The sequence below is a fragment of the Anser anser genome (assembly GCF_964211835.1).
Source record: "Anser anser genome assembly, chromosome: 15".
Classification (NCBI taxonomy): Eukaryota; Metazoa; Chordata; class Aves; order Anseriformes; family Anatidae; genus Anser; species Anser anser.
The window spans coordinates 11,910,592-11,936,612 of NC_139736.1; the positions used below are offsets into that span (position 1 = coordinate 11,910,592).

Genomic DNA, 26,021 nt, shown 5'->3' on the forward strand with positions numbered 1-26,021 from the left:
CAGAGAAGCAGTCTGTAAAAGTGATTAAATTACAAAAGAAAAAAAAAATCTCAGCGGGGAAGAAAACAGAGGGCAAAAGAGCTGGTGGCAAGCCCTGTAGTGCCACAGCCAGGCCTCAGTGCATGCACTGTTCTGTTTGCTAGGCAGCGAATAAACATGGTTATTGAGCCAGTGAGATGGGAAAGTAGCACTCGGCTGGGAGAGACAGAGCAGATCAAACGGAGGAGAGGACAGGCCTGCAAGGGAAGTCAGCAAGGTCAGACCTTTGTTGGGTGTTTGACAGCCTCGGAATTACCTGTTCTGCACAATCAGTGCAGCACAATTGATGATCACAAACAAAGCTTTCGGACTTTTAAATACATCAGTTAGGATATTAGATAGTATTTAAAAAAAAAAAAAAAAACTTTTCAAAGAAAATACTTAAGCACATTCCTATCTTTTTTGAATACAAATTTACTTCTGCTGTGGCTTGTATCTCTGTTGCATCTATCTTGTTTATTTAAACCAGAGTTCACAGGGATTTTTTTTAATGTTTGAAAAGCACTTCAGAGAATGTTCTTGATTTTCATTACGGCTCTCAGGCAATACCATTATTATATAATCATACATTGGATTAGAAACTAACATATAAAATAATAATTCACTAAATAAATTATTTATATTGGGGTAATATAAAAAATGCCACTACACTGCCCTGACCACAGGTATGGCACTGGCAGAACAAGCGTTTATTGCTAAATGCATAACCAGGTTTTATTGTACACATTTACACAATTATTAAAAAAAAAAAAAAGTTATTTTTCTTTCTTGGCCACAAAAGCTTCTGCAAACCGTTTATTTTCCAGTGAGTAAAAACCACTGATACTATTCGGTCAAAGAACAACACAACAACGGATGCTACGTAGCCACGTGTTCACGGTGCTCCCGGCCGCCTCTCCCAGCGCTGGGACTACGGGGCAGGGAAGGGGAAGTGGCTGCCCTTCGCCACCTTCTGTGGCTGGACCCACCGAGCAGCAGGAAACCTCTTTGCCCTGCACTACTTCGCAAAACTAGCGACGTACCTGGGCTGCTACGAGTGGTGGCCGAAAGTTCCCCCTCTGCAGGTATTTCGGGAGGGGAGCAGCTGGATATGGGCTGCTTCTGGAGAAAGTAATGCAACACAGCGCGTCACCGGCGCTGAGCTCGAGGTCCTGGAGAGCTCCAAACCACAGCTTAAAAATATGACTCAGTATTAGCAGGCAGTATTATAGAAAGAATAAACAAGAGAAAGTATGAGCTGACACAGATAGCGGCACCATCTACGGAGATGATGACAACTGCAGCTTGTAACTGTGCGTGTCACTGCCACGCTGACCTGGCCGAGCAAGCTGCCCGCCAGAAAGGTAAGGAAGGGCTCCGAAAGGCCCTGGCGTGTCCCTGTTCTGTGCTGAAGTTCAACACCAAATTCCTGCATTTTAAAAACCAGTCTTTGAAGAGGTGGGGAAGCTGAAATTTAGCAAGATCTCTCGCGTTGTTCCCTTCTACAAAACTTTCAGTCAAAACACGTTACCTATAAAACAAACATTTCACAGCAGATTTAGCAAAAACCACCAATGCAATTCCAGACTAGCGTTACCTGTGACCACGATGGCTCTTTGCAAGAGAGGGACACCTCCCTTTAATGTTATTTCTAAAGTAAGACACGTTAAGCATTAAGTACAAGTGTCAGGTTGGCTCCAGCTGCGCCAAACTTCAGCTTCAAGCGGAGGGCAGCTGTCGTACAACGTCAAGGCATGCTAACAGCTCCCACCTCCCTGCCCTCCTGCCCACAGGGAAGCCAGCCAGGCCCAACAACAAGGGCAGGGCACGGCACAGCTTACAGGGGTCCCGCTCGGCGCACAAGCCTCGAGCCGCAGCCATGACCTACCAGGAGCCCGCGGGAAGGGAACGGAGAGGCGAGCTCTTCATTGCGTCCCCAGCTGAGGCGTATGGTGGGGCTCTTCAGGTACAAAACCTTGTCCTTGCACACCTCAAGAGCTCAAAACCAGGTTCTGAAGACGGAGAAAACTTAGCTCCAGCCTGGCAGGACATCCGTGGCGAACGGCGGCATCAGCCCAGGCCTCTCCCAGCACCACACCTCCGCAGGGCCACCAGTGCCCCATGGCACGGCCTGGCCGGCAGCGGCCCTGTGCCAGGCCTTGTGCTGCCTCAACGCCAGCCTTCGAGGAGCCGTGTTCCTCATTTTGGGATTAGACAGCTCCACAGCCAGGCCGGGGCAGGGACAAACTTCAGAGATGTTTCTCCGCCTGCCAGCTGGGGATCGCCCCGCACCCGGCGGCACAGCGCTGGCAAAGGAGCGTCCCCGAGCAGCCTTAGGCAGACTTTCCAAAATATAAACGCGGCTTCTCGAAAACATCGCCATCGGACAGGCAGCGGTGCATACTAGCAGAACTCTAGAAATATTTTTACAATTAAGACATTACACAGAGTGACCGCTATTTATACTTCAATATGTCAGCCTTAAATATTTACTTTTCCACTCGCTCAGTTTGCACTATATGCCAACAGATCGCCTTCTTGCATCATTTAAAGACTTTATAGATATGTAAAACTCTCCGAGCAATAAGGGAATAGTGTTACTATAAAACAATTCAAATTAAATGATGAGAGAAAAAAAATGGCTACTTTTTATCTAAAATTGATTTTTACTGCAAGGATGCACCTTTTTAAAAAAAATGGATCTGTTTGCTATGTCCATCATGATAAAATAACTGATTTAAAAAAAAAAAAAACAGCAATTTTGACCTTTAAACCTCTGCCTAGGCTTTACACCGCTACGCAGTGACCGTCCATGAGTCGGCAGCATTACATCCTCCTGCCCTACGGGCTCCAAAGAGCGAACAACTCTAGTTAGAGCAAGTAAATGTTTACACTCTTAATCTGTACAGCATCCCAAGGCTGCATCAGCCATTACTGGACATTTTTCCCAGAAATCCGCTGGGCTTGGCAGCCGTATTTTGACAAGAACGTGTTCCCTTTCATGGCCCCAGAGCCAGGGGCCGCGGTCGGCACGGGGGAGCGACCACAGCCGTGTCCTGGGGCGCTCCTAGCCCCCGGCGCACAACCCTGCCAGTCGCCAGCCCTGCTCCTTCCTTCCCATTACTCGCTTACTGTCAAGTGTGAGAGAGATGCTGCGGACCGGATGTTATACTATTTCCTTTCGGGTTTGCTTACTGTAAGTCCCATAAATCCAGAGCTAAAACAAACCAGCTAGGTTGGGAAGTTTATGGGTGCTTCCCAGCCCCGCAGAGTTGGGCTCCTTTCCTGAAAAGGAACAGGAACTGACTCGGTTATCCTTGTTGCCGCTTCTGCCCTTGGTAATCACATCTTTACATTTTCATGTCCTTAAAAACAGCTAAAATGGGGTTTGGAGAATGAAGGGCCTTGACATTCGCTGCCAATCCATCAAAATTCAGATTGTGTAACGTTCCAGATCATCGCCCATATAAAATGAAAAGGATGACCGTGACTCTTTCTAAACAAGTTTTCATCTCCTTTTCGGGAATCCTGTCCCGATGCAAAGGTTAGCTGGACAACAGCAACGAAGCAAACGAGAGACGGGAGGCAGCGGGAAGGCCTGGGGGGTGCTGCTGCAGGACGAGGAGCGCCGCTCCACCAGCGGATCTGCTGCAGGAGTTTCCAGCCACCCTACCCAGCTGCTCACTCCCATTGCTTCATTCACTCCCTGTGCTTCAGCTTTTCTCTCCTCCAGCCATCCCAAGCACTGAGCCAGCCCTGCTTTGTGGCTTCCATCTCCGGACCCGGAGCGGAAACCTGGAAGGAAGGACTGGAAGAAAGAAGGGGCATGGAGAAAGCAAAGATGCTGGAGGCAGGGAAGGAAAACATTTCAAAGACTTTATTAAAGGTAAAATACTTTTTCCAAATGGCAATTGGAAAGCCAATACAATTCCACAATTCTAATCTACGTGGGGGAGGGAGGCCAAAAAGCCAAGCAGCCCCATGAGCACCACCTGCATCACGTCACAAGCAGCAAAGCCTCATTTCTCCCCTACTTAAAAACCCGCACCTTGCTTACTGTGCCGTGCCAGCCCTAAAACAAACAGAAAAAGCTGAAGTTTTGCATGAAGGCAAACTCCAGGCAGCACCCAACAACAAACACTGCATTAGCAGAGAAGAGCCAGCCTCTTAAAACATATGCATTTCCCTTGTGTTTCCTTAATTTAATCTGAATACAAATCACATTAACGAGAGGGGAGGGGGAGAACTGGCAAAGGAGGGGAAAAAAAAAAGAAAAAAAAGGACAAGTGAGCAAGTGAGCAGCAGCAACTGTGAGATGGAGCCTGACGATTAAGGGCTTTGACATACTCAGCAGAGCTTGCTTTCTAGTAAAACAGCCCCAGTGAGGTGAGTAAAATATATTTATAATTTGATTTTTTCCCCAGTGTGAGCTAGAAGCTTGGTTTTCACAATCTGCACAGGTAGATCCAAGTAAGTTAGGTGTATAGCTCCCACTGGGAGTACGTGGAGTTTAATGAAAAAATTAAGGAGAAACAAAATTAATCAGATACAAAGAAACCCTTAGGTAAGAACCTTGGTATAAAGTTATGGACTATAAATAATACAATCCACCCAAACTTCCTGAGTTTAACTATTCTTAAAAATATATTACTTCAACGCAACAATTCTTCTGGTTATGAAAGTAAACAGAAATGATTTAAAAACAACAAAACAAAAACCTACATGGTGGGAAAAAAAAATATGAAGGCAGGCTCAAGTTTTAGGGACCTAAAAATAGCCTTGAAATAGTTCTTCCCTAATGCTTTTTTTAAAAAAATTATTTTAGTGGCATGTTTCTTTAAGCTATTTTTATTTAGTCTTCCTGTAGATAACTGAAAGGAGAGAATGGCTAACATGATATTAAATTAAGTATACGATGTTGCCCTTCATAACTAAGACGCATTATGTCTGAACTACTACCAACAAAATCATTAGACTTGTTGACCCCAGAGAACTTTTTCCTGTATACACACATTGAGACAAAGCTGGCAAGCGATGGAAACAATCAAAAATCAAGTTTATTTTCTTAATCTTCGATACGAGTACTTATCTGCTTATCAATGAGCAAGCCTACGGAATTGTACTAGTAGATAAGGAAGAAATAAAAATGAGAACAGAAAATATTTGAGAACGTTTCATGATACCAACGTGCTTTGCTGGTTTGCACAAAGCCAAAGAGGAAACAGAACTTCTACTGTTCCTGGGTCATGCTTTCACCCAAAGCACCTTTCCGTCACTTTCGTCTTATTGTTGGCAATATACATTTGGAAAATACAGAAAGAACAGCTCACAAAACAACCTTTCCAAATAGTTATGCCTGGTTTGTTTTTGCAAGCTTAGATGGTGCAAGAGAAATTTCCAGTGAAACAGACCTGGAAACACCATGGCAAGGCTCGCAGAGCAGAGTGGAGTAAATTCCAACAACAAACACATCTGCAGTCACAAAAACTTACCATACAAGTGTGTCCAGAAGACTGCACTGAAAGGAAAAGGATGTAGAGGGACAAACTGTCACAGCTGAGCGCAGCCACCCTCTGGAGCATCGCGAGACCTCCGCCGGCCACAGGTGCTTCCCGGCCAGCCCTGGCCAGCTGCGGTGCGATGGGACCGGCACCGCTCTGCTGGCAGCCGGGGCATCAGGATGCGTCCCACATCTGTCCTGGTGTTTTGCGTGGCTGCAGCATCCAAGGCTTTTCACATCAAAAGCAAAGCAACCCCCCAAACCATTGGTTTGCAATTGTTTTCTTTTCCAGAATTAATAGTTCCGAGCTAACAGAATCGATGCATTTATTTATATACAAATCGTAGAATCATAGAATATCCCAAGTGGGAATGGACCCGTAAGGATCATCAAGTCCAACTCTTGGCACCGCACAGGTCTGCCCAAAAGTTTAGACCATGTGTCTAAGTGCACAGTCCAATCGCTTCTTAAATTCAGGCAGGCTTGGTGCAGTGACTACTTCACTGGGGAGCCTGTTCCAGTGTGTGACCACCCTCTCGGTGAAGAACCTCTTCCTGATGTCCAGCCTAAACTTCCCCTTCCTCAGCTTAACACCATTCCCATGGGTCCTATCGCTGGTGTTTACGGAGAATAGGTCGCCTGCCCCTCCACTCCCCCTTACGAGGAAGTTGTAGGCTGCGATGAGGTCCCCCCTCAGCCTCCTCTTCTCCAGGCTGAACAGGCCCAGTGACCTCAGCCACTCCTCGTATGTCTTTGCCTCTAGTCCCTTCACCATCTCTGTAGCCCTCCTCTGGACACTCTCCAACAGTTTCATGTCCTTTTTGCACTGCGGTGCCCAGAACTGCACACAGTACTCGAGGTGAGGCCGCACCAGCGCAGAGCAGAGCGGGACAATCGCTTCCCTCGACCGACTAGCGATGCCGTGCTTGATGCACCCCAGGATACTGTTGGCCCTCCTGGCTGCCAGGGCACACTGCTGGCTCAGTACATGCTCAAATACATGAGCATGTTAAAAAAAAAATAAAATTCTACCTATAGGAAAACCTCTGGCAATGAGGCTTGGGGACTGCTTAAGTGTCATTCCAGAAAGCACCACAGCCCCGACATGTGCCCAGCCCATCCCTCGCCCAGCACAGCCCTGGTTATCGCAGGTAGGACCACGTCACTGCTCCGTGCAGCTTTGGGGGACAGCAGCAGATCTTCTTTCATCCTGCACTGTGGATGAATCATGGCATTAAAAACAAAACAAAACAAAACAAAACAAAAAAAAAACAAAACAAAACCCTCCCCCGCCCAGTAAAGCAGCAGCACTTTATGTTTTCAAAAAGAGGATTAAAATTCTTTTAATGCCATCTTGATGAAATACAGCATCTCCACTTGCAGCGGCACAGTTCAGCTCAGCTGTCCCAGCGCCGCTGTTCCCATCTCTCTAACCCAGCCCACCCACACGCCCCGGGGCACTCCCTGCGGAGCTCCTCGCTTCTTCACGAGAACTGCCAGCGGGGAAAACCCTACGACCTCCCAGGGTGATCCATTAATTCATTTCAGTGTTTTAGCATCCTCAACATGATGAAGTTGCTGTCATTCCGCCCACGCTGCCGGGCCCGGTGCTGATGCAGCAGCATAAGGACAGGACTTGGGTCCTGCCCCCTACGCAGCGCCCTCCTACTCATCCTTCCACCCCAACCCAAACAGCTGCAATTGCTTTCCTCTTTTCTAGGCATCTGTCTGTCTCTGTTGCTCTCTTACGGGCCCTCTCCACTTGCTTCACATCTTGTTTTGGCTGCGTTTCTTCTATTACTGAAACAAAACTAACGACATCCAATGGCTAAACAAGAAACGCCCCCGAAAAGCGGTCCAGGTTGGCTTTCTACAGATCTCAACTCCTCACCACCTCTTCCCTCCCACCACCACACAGCATCCCTTTGATTTCCACTTCCCTACCGCCCTCCCTGTTTTTCTGCCTATCACCACAAAATCCATCGCTAATTTACATCTCAGAAGATATGATCTAATGGGTAATTAAAAATACAAAAGAAAATTTAGGAATAACTATTTTCCCTTCACTGCTTCCGTCCCATTAAAATATTTTCCTGCTGTATTGCCTACAGGGCTTATCTTCAGTTGCAAGAGAACAAAGAAAACAAACACTGACAATTTATCTAAATAAGCCACAATATTTTCAGAGAAGCTACCATGGTGCTATGGGACCTTGGGAAATTGCACCAAAGTATGCGAGACATTGCTCAAAAATAAGTTTTGCTCTTCAGTTCTACAGCTAAAAACCATGATGCGAATATGTGAAAATCCTAGCTTTCCTATTTCTCAACATCCTTTTTCCCATCAGCAAACTGCATTGGAAATGCTATTACGACTCACACCACAAAGTCCACCACCACCTCCAGTTGTTTACGCTCTTGAATTATTAGCAAACAAACATTAAAGAACATTAAAGTAAATGAAAAGGGGGAAATAAACTACAGCAGTAACATATGATCAGCTACGTTAAGTTGTAAATAAAAGTACAGAGTCGTATTTGATAGGGGGGAACTGCTGAGTTTGTTTATAAAGAAGGCTGGTTCTCCTCCAAGTTTCATGTTCCAGCCTGAAAATAACTTCTTAAAACAGCTGTCAGGTTTTGGGGGCAGGGAGGGCGATACCAGCAAATACGACCTTTCTTTAGGAGCGCACAAGTTACCATGGGTAGTGGCTTGCACTGCACTGAGAAAATTCCTCTGAAATGCGGCCCCTAAAATCAGTCAGGAACGTAACGGATAACCCAGAAAGAAAAACTGGTCCCAGCAGAGCCCCCAGCACCTGAACTTTGGGAACCCAGGGGCACGGCCGCCCTGGGGGAACGAGCCATCTCCCACCGGACCAAAAATCCACCGTCTCTCCCTCTTTCACTTCTGCTTCCCTTGAAACATGTTTTTGCCAACTAACCTCCTAGTTATTAAGTAGGTTTTAAAAAGAAAAATAAATTAAAAGAGTGCAGTATGTTTCAAAAATTTGGACATTAAAGTTCCAAATGCCAAAATAGCAAATTTTAAAGGCGAACATGAAGGAACTTGGCCACGTACTGCCTGTGCTGTAAGCACTTGTATTAGTGCTTACCTTTCATATTTTCAGGTGTCATTTACACACTTGGTCTCCCTGTTGCTTTGGCTGATAATACCGCAACTATATACGTACACACACACACAGATAGCTCAAAAACCCCAATTTCTCCACACGTGGAGACAGGTTCACATCCGAACATATTCACAAGACCAGTCACACTAAGTGGAAAATGTATTCAAACCAGCCAAATGTCAGCTGGATAAATGTACTGAATCAATCATTTCTTCTGCACACGGGACAAGTAAAGGCTCCGCCAAGTGCTAAAGGTCTTGGAATTTACTTTGGGGAGATCTCACTGAAATAACAACAAAAAGCATCTTGGATACACTACCGCCGCTGCAGTATGTTCTTTCCTTCCCCAACATCCAAAAAGGTAAATTCTGGTTCAGGAAACGTCATGAATCACCCCAAATGCTAGGCAGTATCTGAAAACGTTAGGCCATTAAAGAATCATTTCCGTCCTCCCAAGTGAATGTCACTTAAAAATCCTCTCCCTGCCAGAACTGCCGTAACACTGCGGTAGGAAGGATAAATCATTATCTGGTTTGTACAAAAAAAAAAAAAAGCTGCAAAATAGCGTTGACAGCAATTTCTCCTTTCCAAGCCTGGAGGCAGAACACCGGGTTCCACCCACGAGTGCAGGAAGCAAAAGCCGAGCAGAACAACGCGGACACTGCCTTGGACAACGCCACTAACGAGGACCTGCCACCAGAGCGCGGGACGCAGAAGCGAAGGGGCAGCTCAGGAGATGCGGTGGACGCTCCTCCCTGCAAATACTGCGTCTGCCCGTACCGCTGAGGGGGGTTTTCAGCGCTGCTGGGCCGAACCCGCTGTTCTTCATCCTGCTGCCGAAACATGCCTGGTATCCCCACATCTCCCTGTCGCTTCTCATGTGAGTATCTACATACCGATTTTCCCTTTTAAGGCCCCAAACTCTATTACAGATAATGCATACGGATGTACCAAAAAGGGAAAGTACAGTTCAGCCCTGTATTCTTCCTTAACTCAACATGGGGGGAAAATGCTATGGGGAGAAAATGTGGGGACACAAAATATTCCCAGCTCAACACATAAGTGTACGTGCAGGCAGACAGTGTCTGAGACAGAGGTATCAAGCAACACACCGTGTCCATGGAGTAGAAATACTGATTTTAACTACACAGAATTTAGTTGATTTAGCCCACTTACTTACAAAAGCCTGCGTTTCTGGAGAAACCTCAAATACTGCATTTTGGGAGCCGCTGTCAGCAATCACAGCTCACTGTCAACAAAATGCAAGCACAGCTTCTTACCAGCGAACGAACGAGCTCGTTGCCCTGCCCTGCACACAGCAGCACTCTGTGGTGCTCCCTCTACCACAATACATTTGGGAAGCGAGCACCTGTTTGCTGATGGGGTTTTAAACCTGCTTTTAGGGGTCGCAGCTTAGAAATTGCAGTTATTGCACGCTGGCACTTCACTGCTGCGTTTTTAGGATGTGTCTGGTCAGTCTCCCATAAAAAAGTGACATTAACAATGGTAAACTTCACAGACCAGGGCACTGAAGCCAACTGTTCCAGCAGCTTTATTAGAGCAGGCAGGAACCCTACAAAACACGAACATAACGACCCCTGGCTGCAGCTATAACCGGGGTTTGATGAAGGCTGACTTACCTCCTCGGGCAGATTATTGAATGGGCATGTCAGAAAAATAACACATTCTGACAGATGCCTGCACAACTGTTTTCCAGGGACGGGCTACACAGCTACAGACACGGAAGAAACTAACGGCAGGGACTCCAGACAGTTCTCAAAGCGAGCACTTGCCCCTGTCCAACCACGGCATCCCTCTGCAAGCACACAAAGGCAGTTTGTCCCAGTTACCCGAACGCACAGCTTCTTCCCAGCTGGTGTGCTGGGCCCATGCTGCAGATTTTTACCTCTTGACCACCTAAGGGAAAGAGTTAATATTAAAGAATAACATTTCATTCTCCCTTTGTTATGGTTCAGTTATGTATTGGTATAAAAATATCCACATGCATACACATTGAGACATTTATTTTAGGCTTTCTTGAAAGAAAGGGGTCGGAGGGATTTTTCTTCAAATTACAAGACATGGAAAAGTCACACCAGGAAAAAGAAATCTAATTATGCTTAAAAAAGAACCCAAACCCAAACTTATTTATTTACCCGACAAGGCTGTAGAAGAGCCATTATCAACTCACGCGTAGGGACAGGATCGTGACTGGCTTTGTGAGACTGGCCAATGGCCACCTAATGGCAGCTGCAGTCCTCTGGCTAATTAACATCAACCTCTAACGGTCATGGCAGCGGTGTTGTAATTTGACATACACATTGAAAGGGGCGATAAAAACTCTCAGAAATGCTCTCAGGCTTCCTTCTTCCAATCCCCACGTCTGCGTTTACAGCCGTTCCTCTTGTACTTCGCTTTGTGCTGAACCACCTGAACACAGCAGCAAGGACTGTCCAAGCACCCTTCTTCATGGCTTACATGTGTGGAAGCCCTTTGCTACACTTAAAGTGCTCTTATTTAAATAAACTGCCGACGCACTCAACGTGTATCAATGCAGTTTTACGCATTACCCCACAGAGACTTGTTACCGGACCGTCCTGCAGGCGACACGAGCGCGCACACAAAATCACACAACCTCCCCAAATCAATAACTCCGCCATTAAAACCAGCTGGCTCCTCTGAAAGGAAACGATTATAACAACTTCAGCAAAGCACGCTGCTTGCATGAGGAAGATTTGCTGTTTAAAATCCGCACAGAACCCTGGCAGGGCCCGGCCCGGCTCCTGGCCGTAGGAAGCAGCGCAAGAATTAACAAATCCAGCACAACCCGGCACCGCAAAGCCCCCTCCTGCTACAGCAGCAGCACGCACACTTACAGCCTGATGTGCTGCATAGCTGTCTATGTCATTAGGCTCACACAAGGCAAATCATAGTCCAAGTTCAGTCCCAAAATACATATACAGTTTATCTAAGTGCTTATAAAATACCTTACTTTATGGAAGGGCAGAGAGTGGGGGAGCGTAGCAAGAAAATCTATCCTAACTTTAAAAACTTTCTTTTTATGTTCTAAGACAACTTCCAACTTTGTCACCTCTCAAAATCTTGGAAAGAATTCAGTGCTTGACGGACAGCCACACTACATTTTAAAAACAGCCACGTCACGCACTCATTTTTTTGCAGCGTTCAGAAAACGCTGTGCCTGATCAAAAATGTTTTCCATATGGCTTGATTCAGTCTCGGCACCTGACTGCGGCCACCACGAACTCCTCTGCCCGCGGCCCCTGCACGGGCAGCGCTGCCGAGCTGGGTGCGCCCCAGGCCCTGCTGTAGCAACAGCGGCGAAAGCCAAAGGCGCTCTGAAAATCTGTCTTAGATGTGCTCCTGCCTTTGCTATCAACAGGTAGGTTCTAGCATGTTCCTTATTAATTATAGATAGCTAAGCAAAGCTTTTTTTTTTTTTTTTTTTTTTTAACACCAGCCATCTGATGAAGATCTGGCCAGTTGTGCTGCAAGAGCTGAGCACTCTTCCCAAGTTAAGCCTGACTGAGAGCAGCTGATGGTGCCTTCAAACACCAGATCCTAGCTCTAACCGGTGCAATACATCGGAGCCTCCCATGACCTAGATGCTCTGACCACATGAGATCTCTTGGACCTATGAGATCTCCATCATTTTAAAAGCTTTAAGGCTTTCATCTCAACGAACCTGCACTAATGGCTGAACTTCTAGCCATGAACTGAAAAGAAAGTACACTCGGTTGAAGAGGTCCAGCCATGAAATGAAGGTTACAAGGCGATTTGGTTAATCCAGTGTTTTTACAAAGGACATGTCAACAACAAAAAATTCCTCTCCAAAAAATACTCGCCTACCATGACAAGGATTACATCTCTACAGATATTGCTATGTCTCTGCTAACAAACAAACAAACAAAAACAACCTCACTAATACACATAAAATAAAACGGGGAATATATAACCAAAAACCCAAACCAAAATGTTGTCACAGGTTGTGGTTTTTTTTTTTCCAAGAAGAGACAGACAGACTTTCAGGAAGCACATTAAAAATCTGACTGTTGGGATGCATTACAGGGATGGTTCTTATACCTGCAATGATGCGCAGCAACATAAAACCTTAAGACAGGAGGAGAAGAAAAGTGACCAGGTGCCGAGCTATCAGAGAAACTGACACCAGAATTGGAGACATTCCAGCAAGCCAGCTTACATCCAATATGACCACACATTTATTTGACCTAAGCTGAATGTTATATTTTGGCCATTTTTGCTCTTTGATGAAAAGTAGTAAAAAAGAGACAAGTGCATTTTCCATAATCATTTCAATAGATGGGATTTCAAAATGACATATTCCTGTTTGCTTTGATTTGTAGCTCATGTGCAGTAATACACAGACAGCAGAATTAGACTTCAAAGTTTTCATGCAGTAAATTGTAAAAGGCAAACCATCCCTGTATAATAAAATAATACAATTCTTCAGACAAGGATTCCCACCACGGCCTCTGGACATTGCTGTGGCTATGGGCACGTAAACCTCCTTACTGCCTTTGGAAAAATCCAGCTGTGAGAGGTTAAATTCAGTGTTATGCCTGATCCTACAAGTGTCCCTGAACTTCTCATCAGACACACCAACAATCCTGACAGTGGCAACTCTACTCCGGTGATTACAGCTAGAGATATGCTTCTGTCTCATCAAAAGTACCAGCTGTCTAAAGTCCTAATTTTAAATTTTTGACAATGGGTCTGAAAAATAAGATGGTAGAATCACGAGCTTTACTGGTACTAACAGTTCTCACGATGTCTTTGATTTCACCGTAGCCCAGCTAGATAAAGGAGGGACAATGGACACCCCAGCTGGACTGCAGTGAGGCAGAAGGATTACATAGTGATGGTCATAGGCACAGAAGACCATTTTTCAGAAATAACAGGCTGCAAAGACAAGTTGGTACATTTTCGTACAAGAAACACCCTCAGGATGCACATATTTACTGAAATGCTATACATATACACAAACACATATGTATGCGTACATGGAAAGCAAGTAACTCGCAACAGTTTCAGGCAATAAAGATTTTTGAACTGCTTTGCAAAAAGCTATCATCAAATACCAAAGTATGAGTAAAGTTTCCAACAGAGGTAGGAAAACGTGACTTCAGCGAAGACTAGAGACCTTTTGTTTACAGCTCCGTACCCACAGCAGATTCCAGTGGCAGCAATGTTTCATAACCTAAGACATACATGTTAGTTTAACATCCTCAGCAGAAAAATTCAATTAGCAATCACTACGGATTCCAGAAACTGGGGAAAGGCATGGCACGTGTGCGCGTTTCTCTTAAATGGTTTATTGAGATTATGAAACAACTAATAATAAATTTTCTCATCCTCACGTGGTATTTTTAAGAAAGCTCTCTGCTTCCAGTTGACGCTACATTGCCAAGCAGCAAGTAAAACATTAAATATTATTCATATTGTCTCAATAGTAACTTACATGTACATACGTGATAAAACCGCTTTCATAACGTACTGCAGTAGCAACGTCAGTCACAGAAAGGGAGTCAGACTGAAAGCAAAACAAGTGAAACCCTTTTACATATTGTTATCAAATAAGAACCAAGTCCTGAAAACTGGCATAGGTGGAAAAGGCTACAAAAGTCTTGGAACAAGGTCGGATGATCTGCTAGCAGAACTTCACTGTGGGCAAGTGCCACACTAGAAGGTTTTCGCTGTTCTTCTGGAAGCCTGCAGCCATTCCTTCTGCTGGTACAGCCCAAATGCAGACTTCCTAGAAACACCCACAGCTCTTACCGAGCATCACATTATTTAAACAACGGAAATTTGGAGCTAACATTGTACTTGGGCTCTTTGCAAATAATGTCCTTGCAGTAGCATTTCCTCATTACATCCTGTCTTTAACACCGGCCGTGTCAGGCCCTGAGTACTTCCAAGAGATTTACCTGTTTCACTTCTGTCCAAGTCGGTCAGAGGATAAAGACACTCCGTTCCTTACAGGACAGACCTCACATGTCCACTGAACAGGAGTTAAAAATAACTGCAAGAATTTGATTCAAGAACTACCAGGAACAGCTATGCAAAAGCTTATCAGGCAGCTTTTTGAAAATAGGTGTAAAGAAAAAAAGTAACTTCTATTTCATGCATTAGGCATATGCATTCAAGTCAGACATCCAAGCTGTACATTTAAAAAAAAAAGTTTCCGTTTCTGTTTTAAATGTCCTTGTTTATCTAATGAATGCAAAGAATTAAGCACTGATACCAGAAACAGAAGTTTTCTTACATTTCCTACAGGCTGAATCAACATTTCCAAGTGCATTTTATTTCAATTACCGACTCCTTTTTGCTTATTGTGCTGTTAAGCAGTCAACCTAACTGTCACCATTTTAGCTCATAAAACGTATGAATAATTGCTAATATTGATTATAAACTAGTTTTGCTTTCACCGTCTCCTTCTCCCTCTTATCTCTGAGGGGGCAGAAAAGGATCCCCTGCTTGAGCAGAAGGTTGCATCAGATGACCAGAGGTCCCTGCCAAACCTAACCATTCTGTGAGCTTTCCTTCAAAGGCCTATAAGCTAACACAAGTGGAAGGGAACCAACGCTAACCCCTAGTTCACAGACAGCTGCATTTGGATGCTTTTCATCTCTCTGTGTCCCTCCACTCCCTATGCAATGGGAGGAACACCGGGGATGGTCCCGCTCCTGGCAGACACACACGGGAACCAGGGTTACCTTCAGCCGACAGCCAAAGGAAAAGAGCAAGAGGCAAGACAGCCGCTCTTTCGCTCTTAGGCAAACAAGACATTACAGGTATAGCAAAAGACGTTTTCTTTTGTTTGCGTGTTTCTGCATATGTCAAGCCACAAACAGAAAGGTCCCATCAGCAAGCTAGCGTACTTCATTCTTCCAGTAGCTCCTTGTCACTGTTCCAATTTGGGGGGATTTTCTCTAGGTAGCACAACTTCATGACAATAATGTGATTTCTAAATTTATCAAGTCAAGCTGAAGACAACAGCTTAAGAATTGCATTCAAAGGAACAGGAAGCACTGTCGGTGAAATAAAGACTTGCAGCATGTATTTATGGTTATTTATATGGTTTCCTAAGAATTCCCACATTAAGTTACTGTAGCAAATACAAATCCAAAAGTTTGCAGGCAGATGTAAGGGACATTTTGAATCTGAGGGATGCTCGCTGAAGAAAAACATCTGGAACATTTTGTTCCTTCACAAAATAACTTTAGAATCACAAAACCTATCTAACCCTAAAGCCATGTATCCGGTAGGCCTAGCTCTAGGCTAGAGCGTTTCTGGAAACAAGAGAACATTCATGCGATGCAAACAAGTTGGTTTGGAAGGGCAGCACAGGCCAGCGCCACGCAGGACAGACAAAGAGGTTCGAGAGGAGCCCGGCTCCAGCCGAACCTGCCCAGGCAGCCGCGGCCCCTCAGCATGGCCCTAGGCCGCGGCCAGGCCCGCAGCACTGTGGTGCTGCTCCCAGCCCACTCCTGCCGCAACTGTCACCTCGTGTTTTCACTAAATGCTCCTTGGGAGCAAGCAGCTGCACTTCCACAACCCGCACGGCTTTGCTTTAAGTCAAGTTCCAGCCATCTCCCACAAACCTGTGAAACAGCCTTGACAGTAACACAAACGTAGGTAACAGAACCTGTTAAAATGTGTTAATGCGACTACGGTGACTAGCTGGCTTCTTTGCAATAGCAACTCCCACTGGAAGTTAAAAATTGAAAGGCTAGGATTTTTTTTTTCTTTTTGAAGGACAGAAATGAGATTGAAAATCATCTAAAAATAGCAGGGAATTTTCAAGTGTCAGCTGTAACGGAAGCAGGAATAGCAGTCTCTCCTTACAGAGCCAGGAGGGATGCAGTCAGCTTGTGATTCAGGATCAAGAGTGAGAAAGCTCAACCACGAGCTGCAGAGGGGAGAAAGCAGTGTTAATTTACTAATTTGATTAGTATTCCAGGACAATTTACGGCAACCTGAAATGCAATGAAATTGTACTGTGCTTTAAAGTGGCGAATATAAGTTCTTATATACTTTGCCTGCCAGAAGGAAAAGTGAAGTACATATTGTGAAACAACTGAAGAGGGTTTTAAACAATCCATTCAATCCTTGTGACAGAAGATGAATATAATTATGTGTTTTTGACTGTGCTTTGTCTTTTCCATCAATCTTTTCCCCCTATAAGCTACAATATCAATGCTCTTATTTAAAGAACAGAAAGTTCTCTTGCATTTGAACAGTCCCTCACACACTTCTGAAGATTTACTGAAGTAAATGGAGAGAAAGAAGAAGGGAGTTCTGACTTGTTATTTGTAGGGTACAGGTTTGCATTTCAACAACTGTATTTTGGGGAGCCAAAGAAAGGAACATGAAAGAAAGCCTCTGCAGACGACAATCACCGACTGCAGCAGACGTTACGGTGTCACTCCAACGTTACAGGACCTGATTTCAACACTGATCTTGCCCACGTTTTAAAATAACGCCCCACTCGTGCTGCGCTCACTTCAACTCTTTGAGGATGTAAACGTCTTAAGGGCTAGTAAAGCTGTTACTCCACCCAGCAGCACTGCGGTAGGGCTGAAGCCAGCAACACCTTACAGTCAGACTGGAAGCCACATGTTGACTTCCCTGTTAGTGTCAGGACATACAAAAAAATTGAAACTGGAGGCCACTTTGTTAAACAAAGTATATGGCCAGAGCCAGGCCCCACCTTGTGCAAAGTGAAGAATCTTACATAGACGGTAACTGTACTTACAAATGGCTTTGCACCACGTGCAATCAAATTAGCCCAGAAGTATGTTATCAAAACTCAGGGCCTCAACGGTCAGCATCCAAGTTCCCCTTGAATAATAAAAACAGCTTAGGTGTGAGGATTTCTAAATAGAGATACTTTGCTACTTGATCTTGTGTAAAGTCAAGAGCAACTCAGCAAATCTCCCTCAAAATTTGGAGAAATTGATCTTTCTGGAGAGGTCATACCTACCTGGCAATAAAGCTGATTAGCACTAATACATAAATAAAAATACAAATGTTTACTTTCAGAAAAAGCTCTATCATTACATCATGCAAAGTATCTGGAAAGTTGAATAATCACTAGGTTTTCCCATAAGGTTCTTTTGTTTATAAGTACAAAACGTATCTTTACCAAGTGAAGACTTCGACAAGAATCAGGTTGAGGAACTTCATGCACTATTTATCTCTTTTCTTTTTGCTATTACACTGTAAAATTACAGATCATGTCAAAATGTTAAATCAACGTGGAATTTACTTCTTCCTGGCAACATGCCTTCATGCAAATTATCTCTAGTTATAATTCTTTATCTGTCACTGAGTACTTTCCATTTTTAAAATACAGGAGAGAAGTCAACCTGTCTATGATACTATATTTTCAGTCTCACACTTGACAACAAGATCGTGGACTTCCACCTCTATAATAACAGTTTATAGGTCAGACGATGTAAAAATGATAAACTGACTATTCACTAAAATCTCCTCTTTAGAGACTAAAGCTGCTTTTAGCCAAGTCACGCAGCAAAGACGAACCCGCACAGAGCTCTCTGCTGAGCTGTCCTGCTGGCACAAGCACAAGCCTTCTAGATTTACAGCAGGCCCAGCAGGCTGGGCTCAGGAAGTTCAGGGAAACTTCCATCTTATTTTTCATCCACCTAAGAGCTTCGAGAAGCACACAACTGCACGGGTCCTCTGTATGCAGCCCTGCGAAAAGACAGAAAGATGGGCAGGCTGGGAAGATTTCACTGCCATCGGGTGCAATCCTGGTCTCGCCTGATCTGCAAGAGGGGAGGAAGGGAAGAAAAATTCAGTGCTTTGCCTCCACATAGCCTTATCTGAGACTTTTTTCTCTCAGGAACACCAGCCCTGCCTCCCTGTAACTGAAACCCGAAGAGCAGCAGAGTATCGGGTCACCAGGCAGGGCCTGCCCAGGGACGCGCATCCCGTCGGTCAGAGGTTGCCACCGCGCCTTCACGCAGCCGGGCTATTTATGGAGAAATAACAGCCTTAATGGACTGCACAGAAAGGTTGCAATATCAGGCGAAATGGTGAATTTTATAACCGGTTTGCTTTCTTTAAAAACGTTTAAAGTTATTAGAAGAAGCGCTGAGAATGGCAAAGGACAAAACATTAAGCCCCGGATCTACAAGTGCTTTACCAGCTGGAGCCACCGGCTGCCACAGGTGAAGGGGGATTTTCACACCACCAGACCTGCACCCCACGGCCACGCACCGCTCGAGCTGCTGAGCCAGTGACAGAGAGCACAGGAAACACTGACATTTTTTCCATGATGAAGCAAATGGCAACCATAGAGAAACTGTGTCTGTCAAGCGCTTCCAGGAATTCAGGGGTAACGCCATTCCTTGAGACAAACTGAAGGAGGTGGCTTGAGGCAGAACAGCCAGGAATTTTTTAGGGAATTTAATAACAATGACTCTCACTAGACTAACAGCATACATGCAAACGTCCCAAATGAAACCATGGTTCCGTTGTGCTATGCTCCATAAACAGAGCTAGCATTCTTCCCCAACATGCTTACGCATTTTGAGCGCTCAAAAAAAGATGCTGGTGACCCTGGTATTTCTGAAAATGTTGCTGACTGGCTGGCAAATAGCAATATTGTGACCTCCTAAGTAACAAGAAAAAGAAATGCAAACAACCAAGAAGAAACAAGAACAACCAAGAGGAAAACAAAAATATTTCCATAAGCAGGACTTTTTATATCCTGAAAAGAGATCTCTGACTCCACAGAGTCCTGAAGGCACACATTAACACCGTAATCTCACGTATTATGTGACGCTTGCTATCTTATAGTCCTCAATACATGTATTTGCTAGGAAGCTCAGCAAGAAAACAGAAAAAGTGAATTGTCTCAAATCCTATGGCAAAATTAATACAGAAGATACAATTAAACTGACCTCTAGGGTTTATCTATGGACTTGAAAAAATCACTACATCATTGCTCCCCTATAACTCCCTCAAATCCAAGGTGTTGCTAGGACAGCAGGCCTAAGCAATCTTAAAACAATGAGCAGTCAGGCAAAAAGACATTGTAAGGCCATCAATGGCTCTCTTTCCTCGTCAGCATGCTGTAAACACCATCTAGTTAATTTGGAAGTCAGAAACACGAAGGAACATACTGGGGCTGCACTTCTTGCGATAAGGAGGCAAGGAAGCATGGTATCACGGATCAGCCAAAGGAGGAAGAAAAGGTACTTCCATCCTAAAAATTCCAACGAAACACAAAACAGCACAGGGAAGGAGAAATTCGGTTATGCCTCATGTGTTCCAACAACCAAGCAGAGCAGCAGGAGGATGACTCCTGGCAAACCTCCACCAGCACCCTGGGTTACGCCTGAGCCAGCACTGCGCCGTGTCCGGAGTGCCAGGGCAGCGCTCGTGCAGGCACAAGTCCTGAAACCCACCCGAGGTGGACACGAGCCCTCAGCACCCCCGTTCTGCTCGATGAGGAGTTGACTTGGTAATGTTGACTTAGCCTCAGACAGATAGCAACGACCGCTGCGGCAGCTCAAGCAATTAAGAGATAATAGGCTAGGCATACAACATAAAAAATAGGATATCATTAAGATACCAAAGGTTGAAAGGAAACTGAGAAGTGAAGTATTGGTAGGGAAATAAAGCTTATGCCTGTTATCTCCGCTGCGCTTTGATACTTGAAAAGAGTACGACGCATGACATAATTAAACAACCACAACAAACTTCCTCTGCTCTATCACTGCTATCAACTAATGCTCAGGGAAAACAGTAAAGCAAAGCTTCCTAACAGTACTTCAGTCACAAAACCGAGCAGGTGCTTGGCAGAGGACTATTAATTACAAGGTGAAATTCACTTCACCGCATTAACTCTCAGAGCGGCTCCTTAACTAAACCCTCCCCTGCACCTGGTTTTAATCTCCAGCCCCATGTCATGCAGTGGCACTGCTGCCAGATTGCTTTTATCATTGCCATTTCCCTGTTTTGTTTTTTTTTTTTCCCCCCCCGATGCCATTCACCTGTCAGCCCAAGTAAGCTCACTGTGGAGCAAAGGACTGAGAAAAGAGGAAAAAATGGGCAACTGCCGCAGCCGCCGCACCTTGCAGCACACCTGCACGTCGAGCAGGCACGGCACGGGGCTGCCTGCGCCGCAAGTACACGTGCACACAGGCTTCGCTTTCTATAACCATAGAAGACACGGATAATAAAACGTGAGCTAATTACAGCTCCACGACAAAACAGAGATGGGAAAGAAAAAAATAAAAAAATAAACAAAACAACCCTTGTTAAAGCAATTCCTTGTTCAAGTAATTCTTACCACATCTTCCAAATGCTGTCATAGCTAGGTTTCAGGGTGAGAAGACACCACTAAAATGTCAATCCACAAAGCATACTTCACCTTATCTGAGCTGCATTTCAGCTTGTTCATCCGTAGTGCCCTGGCTAAAGCAGGACCCGTGAAAGGCATTGGAAGCTGCCAAATCCGCATCAGTACACTGCAGAGAGAGCAGCCTATGCCTCCTTGCAATAAATGGAACCAAGGACGGAACACAAGTCTGAGAAAGACCATGAAAAAACACTCCTGGCACGGGGCGTAACTGCTCTATACAGCGCTCTTGTGATCTCCTAGAAAACATGAACAAATACATTAAAATATTGAAGAGCAGTACCATCAGTCTCCGCAAGCCAATTCGTGTCACTTTGAGTAATGACACTGAGTACAGTTATAAATTTAGCAAAAACACTTCATTTTACTTGCTGCTACAGCACAGCCTTTACACTGCATTTAGCTATAAAGTTAGACGAACGAGGGAAAATAAGAACTTAAACATCGCAGGGCTGTTTCTCTAGAAATCATGTAATTTATTTTCACGAGAAAGGCAAGCTTCTAGTTACACTGACAGAGAGACTATATCTGATCCTTTTTTCTCGAAAGTACCCTTCCACGTAACCACCCCAGCGTCAACAGTTTTCAAAGAAATTAACTTAATTTGTATTTTTAGAAGTCAAATAGAGAGCTGAAGCCTCAGGACACACATCTGCTTCAGCTCCGTGGCTTCCAGCCACCAATGTCATTATTGATATTTTCCCTCCCCGTAAGCCTCTCATTTCAGCCCTGTTGCCATATGCATACAGACAGCTAGTTCACCAAAAATAAGTATTTGTGTCACATCAAAATAAGCACCTGCCACAGGCGAGCGGACCGCCGCCACCGCTTCTACCGCTGTTTTGCAACGCTCTCCCCCCGTCCTTACTCGCTGACCTTCCTACAACCATCCTGGCCTCGTTTCGTATTTACTGCCACAAACCTCTCCTTCCCCACCACAACGCTCTCCTGCGACTCCTCTGGTTTCCTCCCCTCCATTTTCCGCACTTTCCTTATAGAAACGTGCACGTTTACAAGCTGAACAAATAAACCCGCGTCACACAAAAGGGGCTGCAACGCATTCCACGCTCATTTTTGTTTGTGTGCTCTCCACTTTGGAGCACCACCGCTGCAGACACACACACCTCGGAGAGACAAAAGTGCGGTGCTGGAGACGGACAGCTTTTTCCAAGGAGCCCCACAGTGAAAGCCCCAGCACGTACAATCCCCCTGCATGCACGTCTATGTGCTGCTACCTCTGCTGGAAAGCAGTCAAGGGGCTCATTTGAAAATGAATACTCTGCGGAAAAATGAGTATCGGCCCCTTATCCAAGCTATAAGGGGAACTGAACGATCCCTCATTTTCTTTCCTGCATTGCAAATTTGCAGTTTCATCCCCAAATCTTTAGAGCTGCAGAAATGAGAGCATCTGCTAGCTCACTGCACCACCCCAGTAACTTTTTCCAGCCTAACTTCGAACCGTAACAACTCGCTATCAAACTGCCAAATCTGCAGTGCTCACTTCTTTCTGTGAATCCAGCTGTCAGTTTTCCCAAATGCCTTCGCAGTCCCAACTCTTTCGGTGCCAAAAAACTTTTCACAGATATACATAATTTTGCAAAACACATATGCTGTATGTATGGCACATGAAGTCAATTAACAAGTTTATTTACTGAATTAAAGGATGACACACAACAGTAAAACAAAAACCTCTTGCAGACAGCAAGCACATTAACCTTCTCCTCCCTACGACGCGATAAGCTCACAAGGAATTTTAAGGAGTTTTGAAGTCAAAGTATGCTTTGAGTACCCTCCAAAAAAAAAAAAAAGGCGTGAGCTCTTTCACACTTATCTCCGTGGCATCTTTCACTCTGTAATTCCCTTGGCGTTTCTGATCACCAGCACGCAGAGATATGTGTAAAGCACGTTCAGTTTGCAAGTCAACAAGCACAAAACACGTACTGAGGAAAAAATATTCCCTCGTAAAAGGGAAAAGAAAAAAAAAAAGAACCGAATACAAAATAAAAGCACATACCTTTTAACTGGTCAGCTACCACGCTCTGACCAACTCGCTCGGTCACCTTTCCATCCTCCATTTCATAACGATCATCCAAATATTTTGCAGTAGCTTCCGAAATGTGGACTTTTCCAGCCACCCCCAGCTGCTCCATCAGATTGGCCAAATTGACATCGTTGGACCACACGTCGAACTTGAACCTCCTCATTCCCAGAATGCCACACAGCACCGTCCCAGTATGGACGCCGACTCTCATGTTCACCATTTCTTTCTTCTCCTGGCAAAACTGCTCGATGGCTTTAATCATACCCAAGCCCATCTCAATGCAGCAGTAAGCGTGGTCTGCCCGGGGCTCTGGGCAGCCAGCTACGCAGTAGTAGCAGTCTCCCAAAGTGCTTATCTTCTCGCATTTGGTGTCCTCACACAGGCGGTCGAAACGTCCAAACAGGTCATTCAGGAGCCCCACCAGCGCGTGGGCAGATTTATTGGCGCTCATTTTCGTGAAGCCGACGATATCTGCAAACAAAATGCTCACCTGCTCTATCTGCTGCATTTTAAAAGGGCGGAATATTATGGGGGTTTTCTGGATGGAGGGCTTCTTCTTCCTGTTTTTGGGGCTCGAGGTGGAATGGCGTTTGACGGAGTTTTCACTTTCATCATCCCCCTGTTTCATTAAGTCATCGGCTATTATTCTTGGCATAACAGAATGAATCATCCTCTCTTTCAGGGCTTTTTCCACTTCCAAGTCTTTTCCATGCATGATGGACTGCCCCACTTTCAGGAACGTGCTTCTGGACCTGACTTCGGACATGATAAATAAATGAATACCGATGGCGTGGATGCAGATGTGAAGGAAGGCTTTACTCAACAACTCCCAGTAAATCGCCCCGGCTCCAAGAGGCGCGAAACAGTTCTCGTCGCGGAAGCGATAACCAAAGGTCTCAAAGAGGACCGAGTACGACAGTCCCAGAAACAAGCTTAAATACAGGGGTAGGTGCATCACGGTGTAAAGCAGCAAGAGCACTTCGACACACATGGAAAAACTGCCTACTTGAGAAAGACAAGTGTCCGCGGGACTGGCCGGGGGCGTCCGGTTGGACATGTCACCACTTCCTGAGAGAGGATTCAGCGCCTGGAACTGCGGAGCCAGAGTCAAGGCGAAAACCAGGAGGGTGAGTACCAGCGAAGTCCATACGTAATGGCGAGCGTAAGCCTTGGTGAAAGTGAACGCGAAGAACGCTACGCACACCAAGAGGAAGCACAGAGCCGGCACCATGAACACGATCTGTTTCTCTCTCATGTGCACGCCGAAGTAGACGCCCCAGAGCAGGCAGGCCACGCCGATGTAGAAGAGGGCATAGCGGAACCGGCGCTGGGTCTGCGGGAAGCACCTCTCCATGCACGCCTCCTCCAGGTTGTTGGAGTCGAACTTGGGGTTCCACCACTTGGACGAGGCCCGCTCGAAGAGCTGCGGCAGCTTCTTCTGCCGGCGGAGGCCGGGGCCGCCGCCGCCTCCGGCCGCCCTGCGGGCGCCCCCCGACTCCCCCGAGCTGCAGCTGGAGGAGATGCTGTACTTGCAGCGCTTGGAAGAGCCGCAGCCCGGGTGCTGCCTGGGGTTGATTTTCACCGTCACGCTGTTGCTGTCCCCGCTGGAGTCGCAGCTCACCTCGGTGCTGTGGTGATGCAGCAGCTGCTGGTGCGGTGGGGAAGCCATGTTGTCGGCTCCTCCCGGGGAGCTCCGAGGAGCCGGAGCCGGACCCGGCGGGGCCGGGAGAGCCGCCGGCGGGGCGACCCCGCGGCTCCCGGGGCCGTCGCGCTCAGTCTCCTCCCGCCGCCTGCGCGCAGGGGCGGCCGGGCAGCGCCGGGGCTCTCCGCCGCGGGCCGGGCGCGGCAGGCAGGGCAGGGCAACGCGGGCAGCCCCGCATATTCCCCCGCCTCGCACGGCCGCGGGGCGCCGCGCGGGGGGCCGGGGCCGGGGCCCGCCGCTCGCTTCGCCGCCGGCCCGGTCCCGCTCAGCGTCGCCGGGGGGGCGCCGGGCCCCCGCTGGGAGGGCACCGCTGCTCCATGGCGGCCGCTGGGCGGGCAGCGCTCCCCTCACGGCCGCCGCCGCCGCCGCCGCCGCCGGGCCGGCCCCCGCCCGCCTGCCGCCCGCCCCCCGCCCCGCCGGGCTGGCCCGGCCCCGCCGCCCGCCTCCCGCCGCTCCCCGCCGGCCTGCGCGGGGCTGCGGCACCCGGCGCCCCTCGGGCTCCGCTCAACGCCGGCCGCGTGCCGCTGGCTGCCCGCGGGGCCGCTCCGCGCCGCCCCGCTCCGGGCCCCTGCCGACGGGCGGTGCCGCGCCGTGCCCGGGCGGGGGCCGGGCCGCGGGGAGGCGGGCGGCGGCGCTCGCTCAGGCGCGGCGGGCCGGGCCGCGGGCGGCCCCCGCCACCATCTTCCGCCGCCGGCTGCCGGGGGGCGGCCGCGGGCGGGGACGGCGCCCGGCCGGTGGCAGCCGCGGGGGCGGCGGGGCCGAGGTAACGGAGCGGGCCGGGCCCGTTGCCGCTGGCGGGGCAGGGCAGGGCGGCTGCAGCTGCGGGCGGCCCCGCGCCCCGGCCGCTTGTTGTTGTGCCCCCCCCCCCGCTATCTGCGCCGCGCCGCTCCCCGCGCCTCGTTATCGCTTCCTCACAGGCGGCGCCGGCCCCCCCCCCGTCCCTCCTGCCCCCCCCCCTTCTCGCCCCGGGGCTGCTCCCGGCCCCCGAGGCCTCTCGGCGGCGGAGCGGGCCCAGGCGCCCCCCGGGGACCGGCCGCGGCTCCTGGCGCGGTAAATAAGAGGCCGGGCAGCCCCGAGGCGCTGCCCGCTGCCAGCCGCCCCCCGGGCACAGCCGCTGCCCCGGGCCGCTCGCACGGAAACACCAGCACGGAGAGCGAGAGGAAGGAAGGATGGCCTCCTGGGCTTCCCCGGTGACGGG

The 26,021-nt window shown here is 47.4% G+C and overlaps 1 protein-coding gene across 2 annotated transcripts in view; it reads right to left on the reverse strand.

Moving 5' to 3' along the window:
• Positions 1–25,175, reverse strand: part of ADCY9 (adenylate cyclase 9) — an 84,314-nt gene extending 59,139 nt beyond the window's left edge. Inside the window, exon 1 of one of the 2 annotated variants that reach the window (XM_083800871.1) lies at positions 23,095–25,175. In XM_083800871.1, coding sequence (XP_083656997.1) covers positions 23,095–24,790 — 1,696 coding nt within the window. In that variant the 5' untranslated portion in view covers positions 24,791–25,175. The remainder of the gene's footprint in view (positions 1–23,094) is intronic. The other variant, XM_083800870.1, reaches the window with a different exon arrangement.
• Positions 25,176–26,021: the final 846 nt, after the last annotated feature.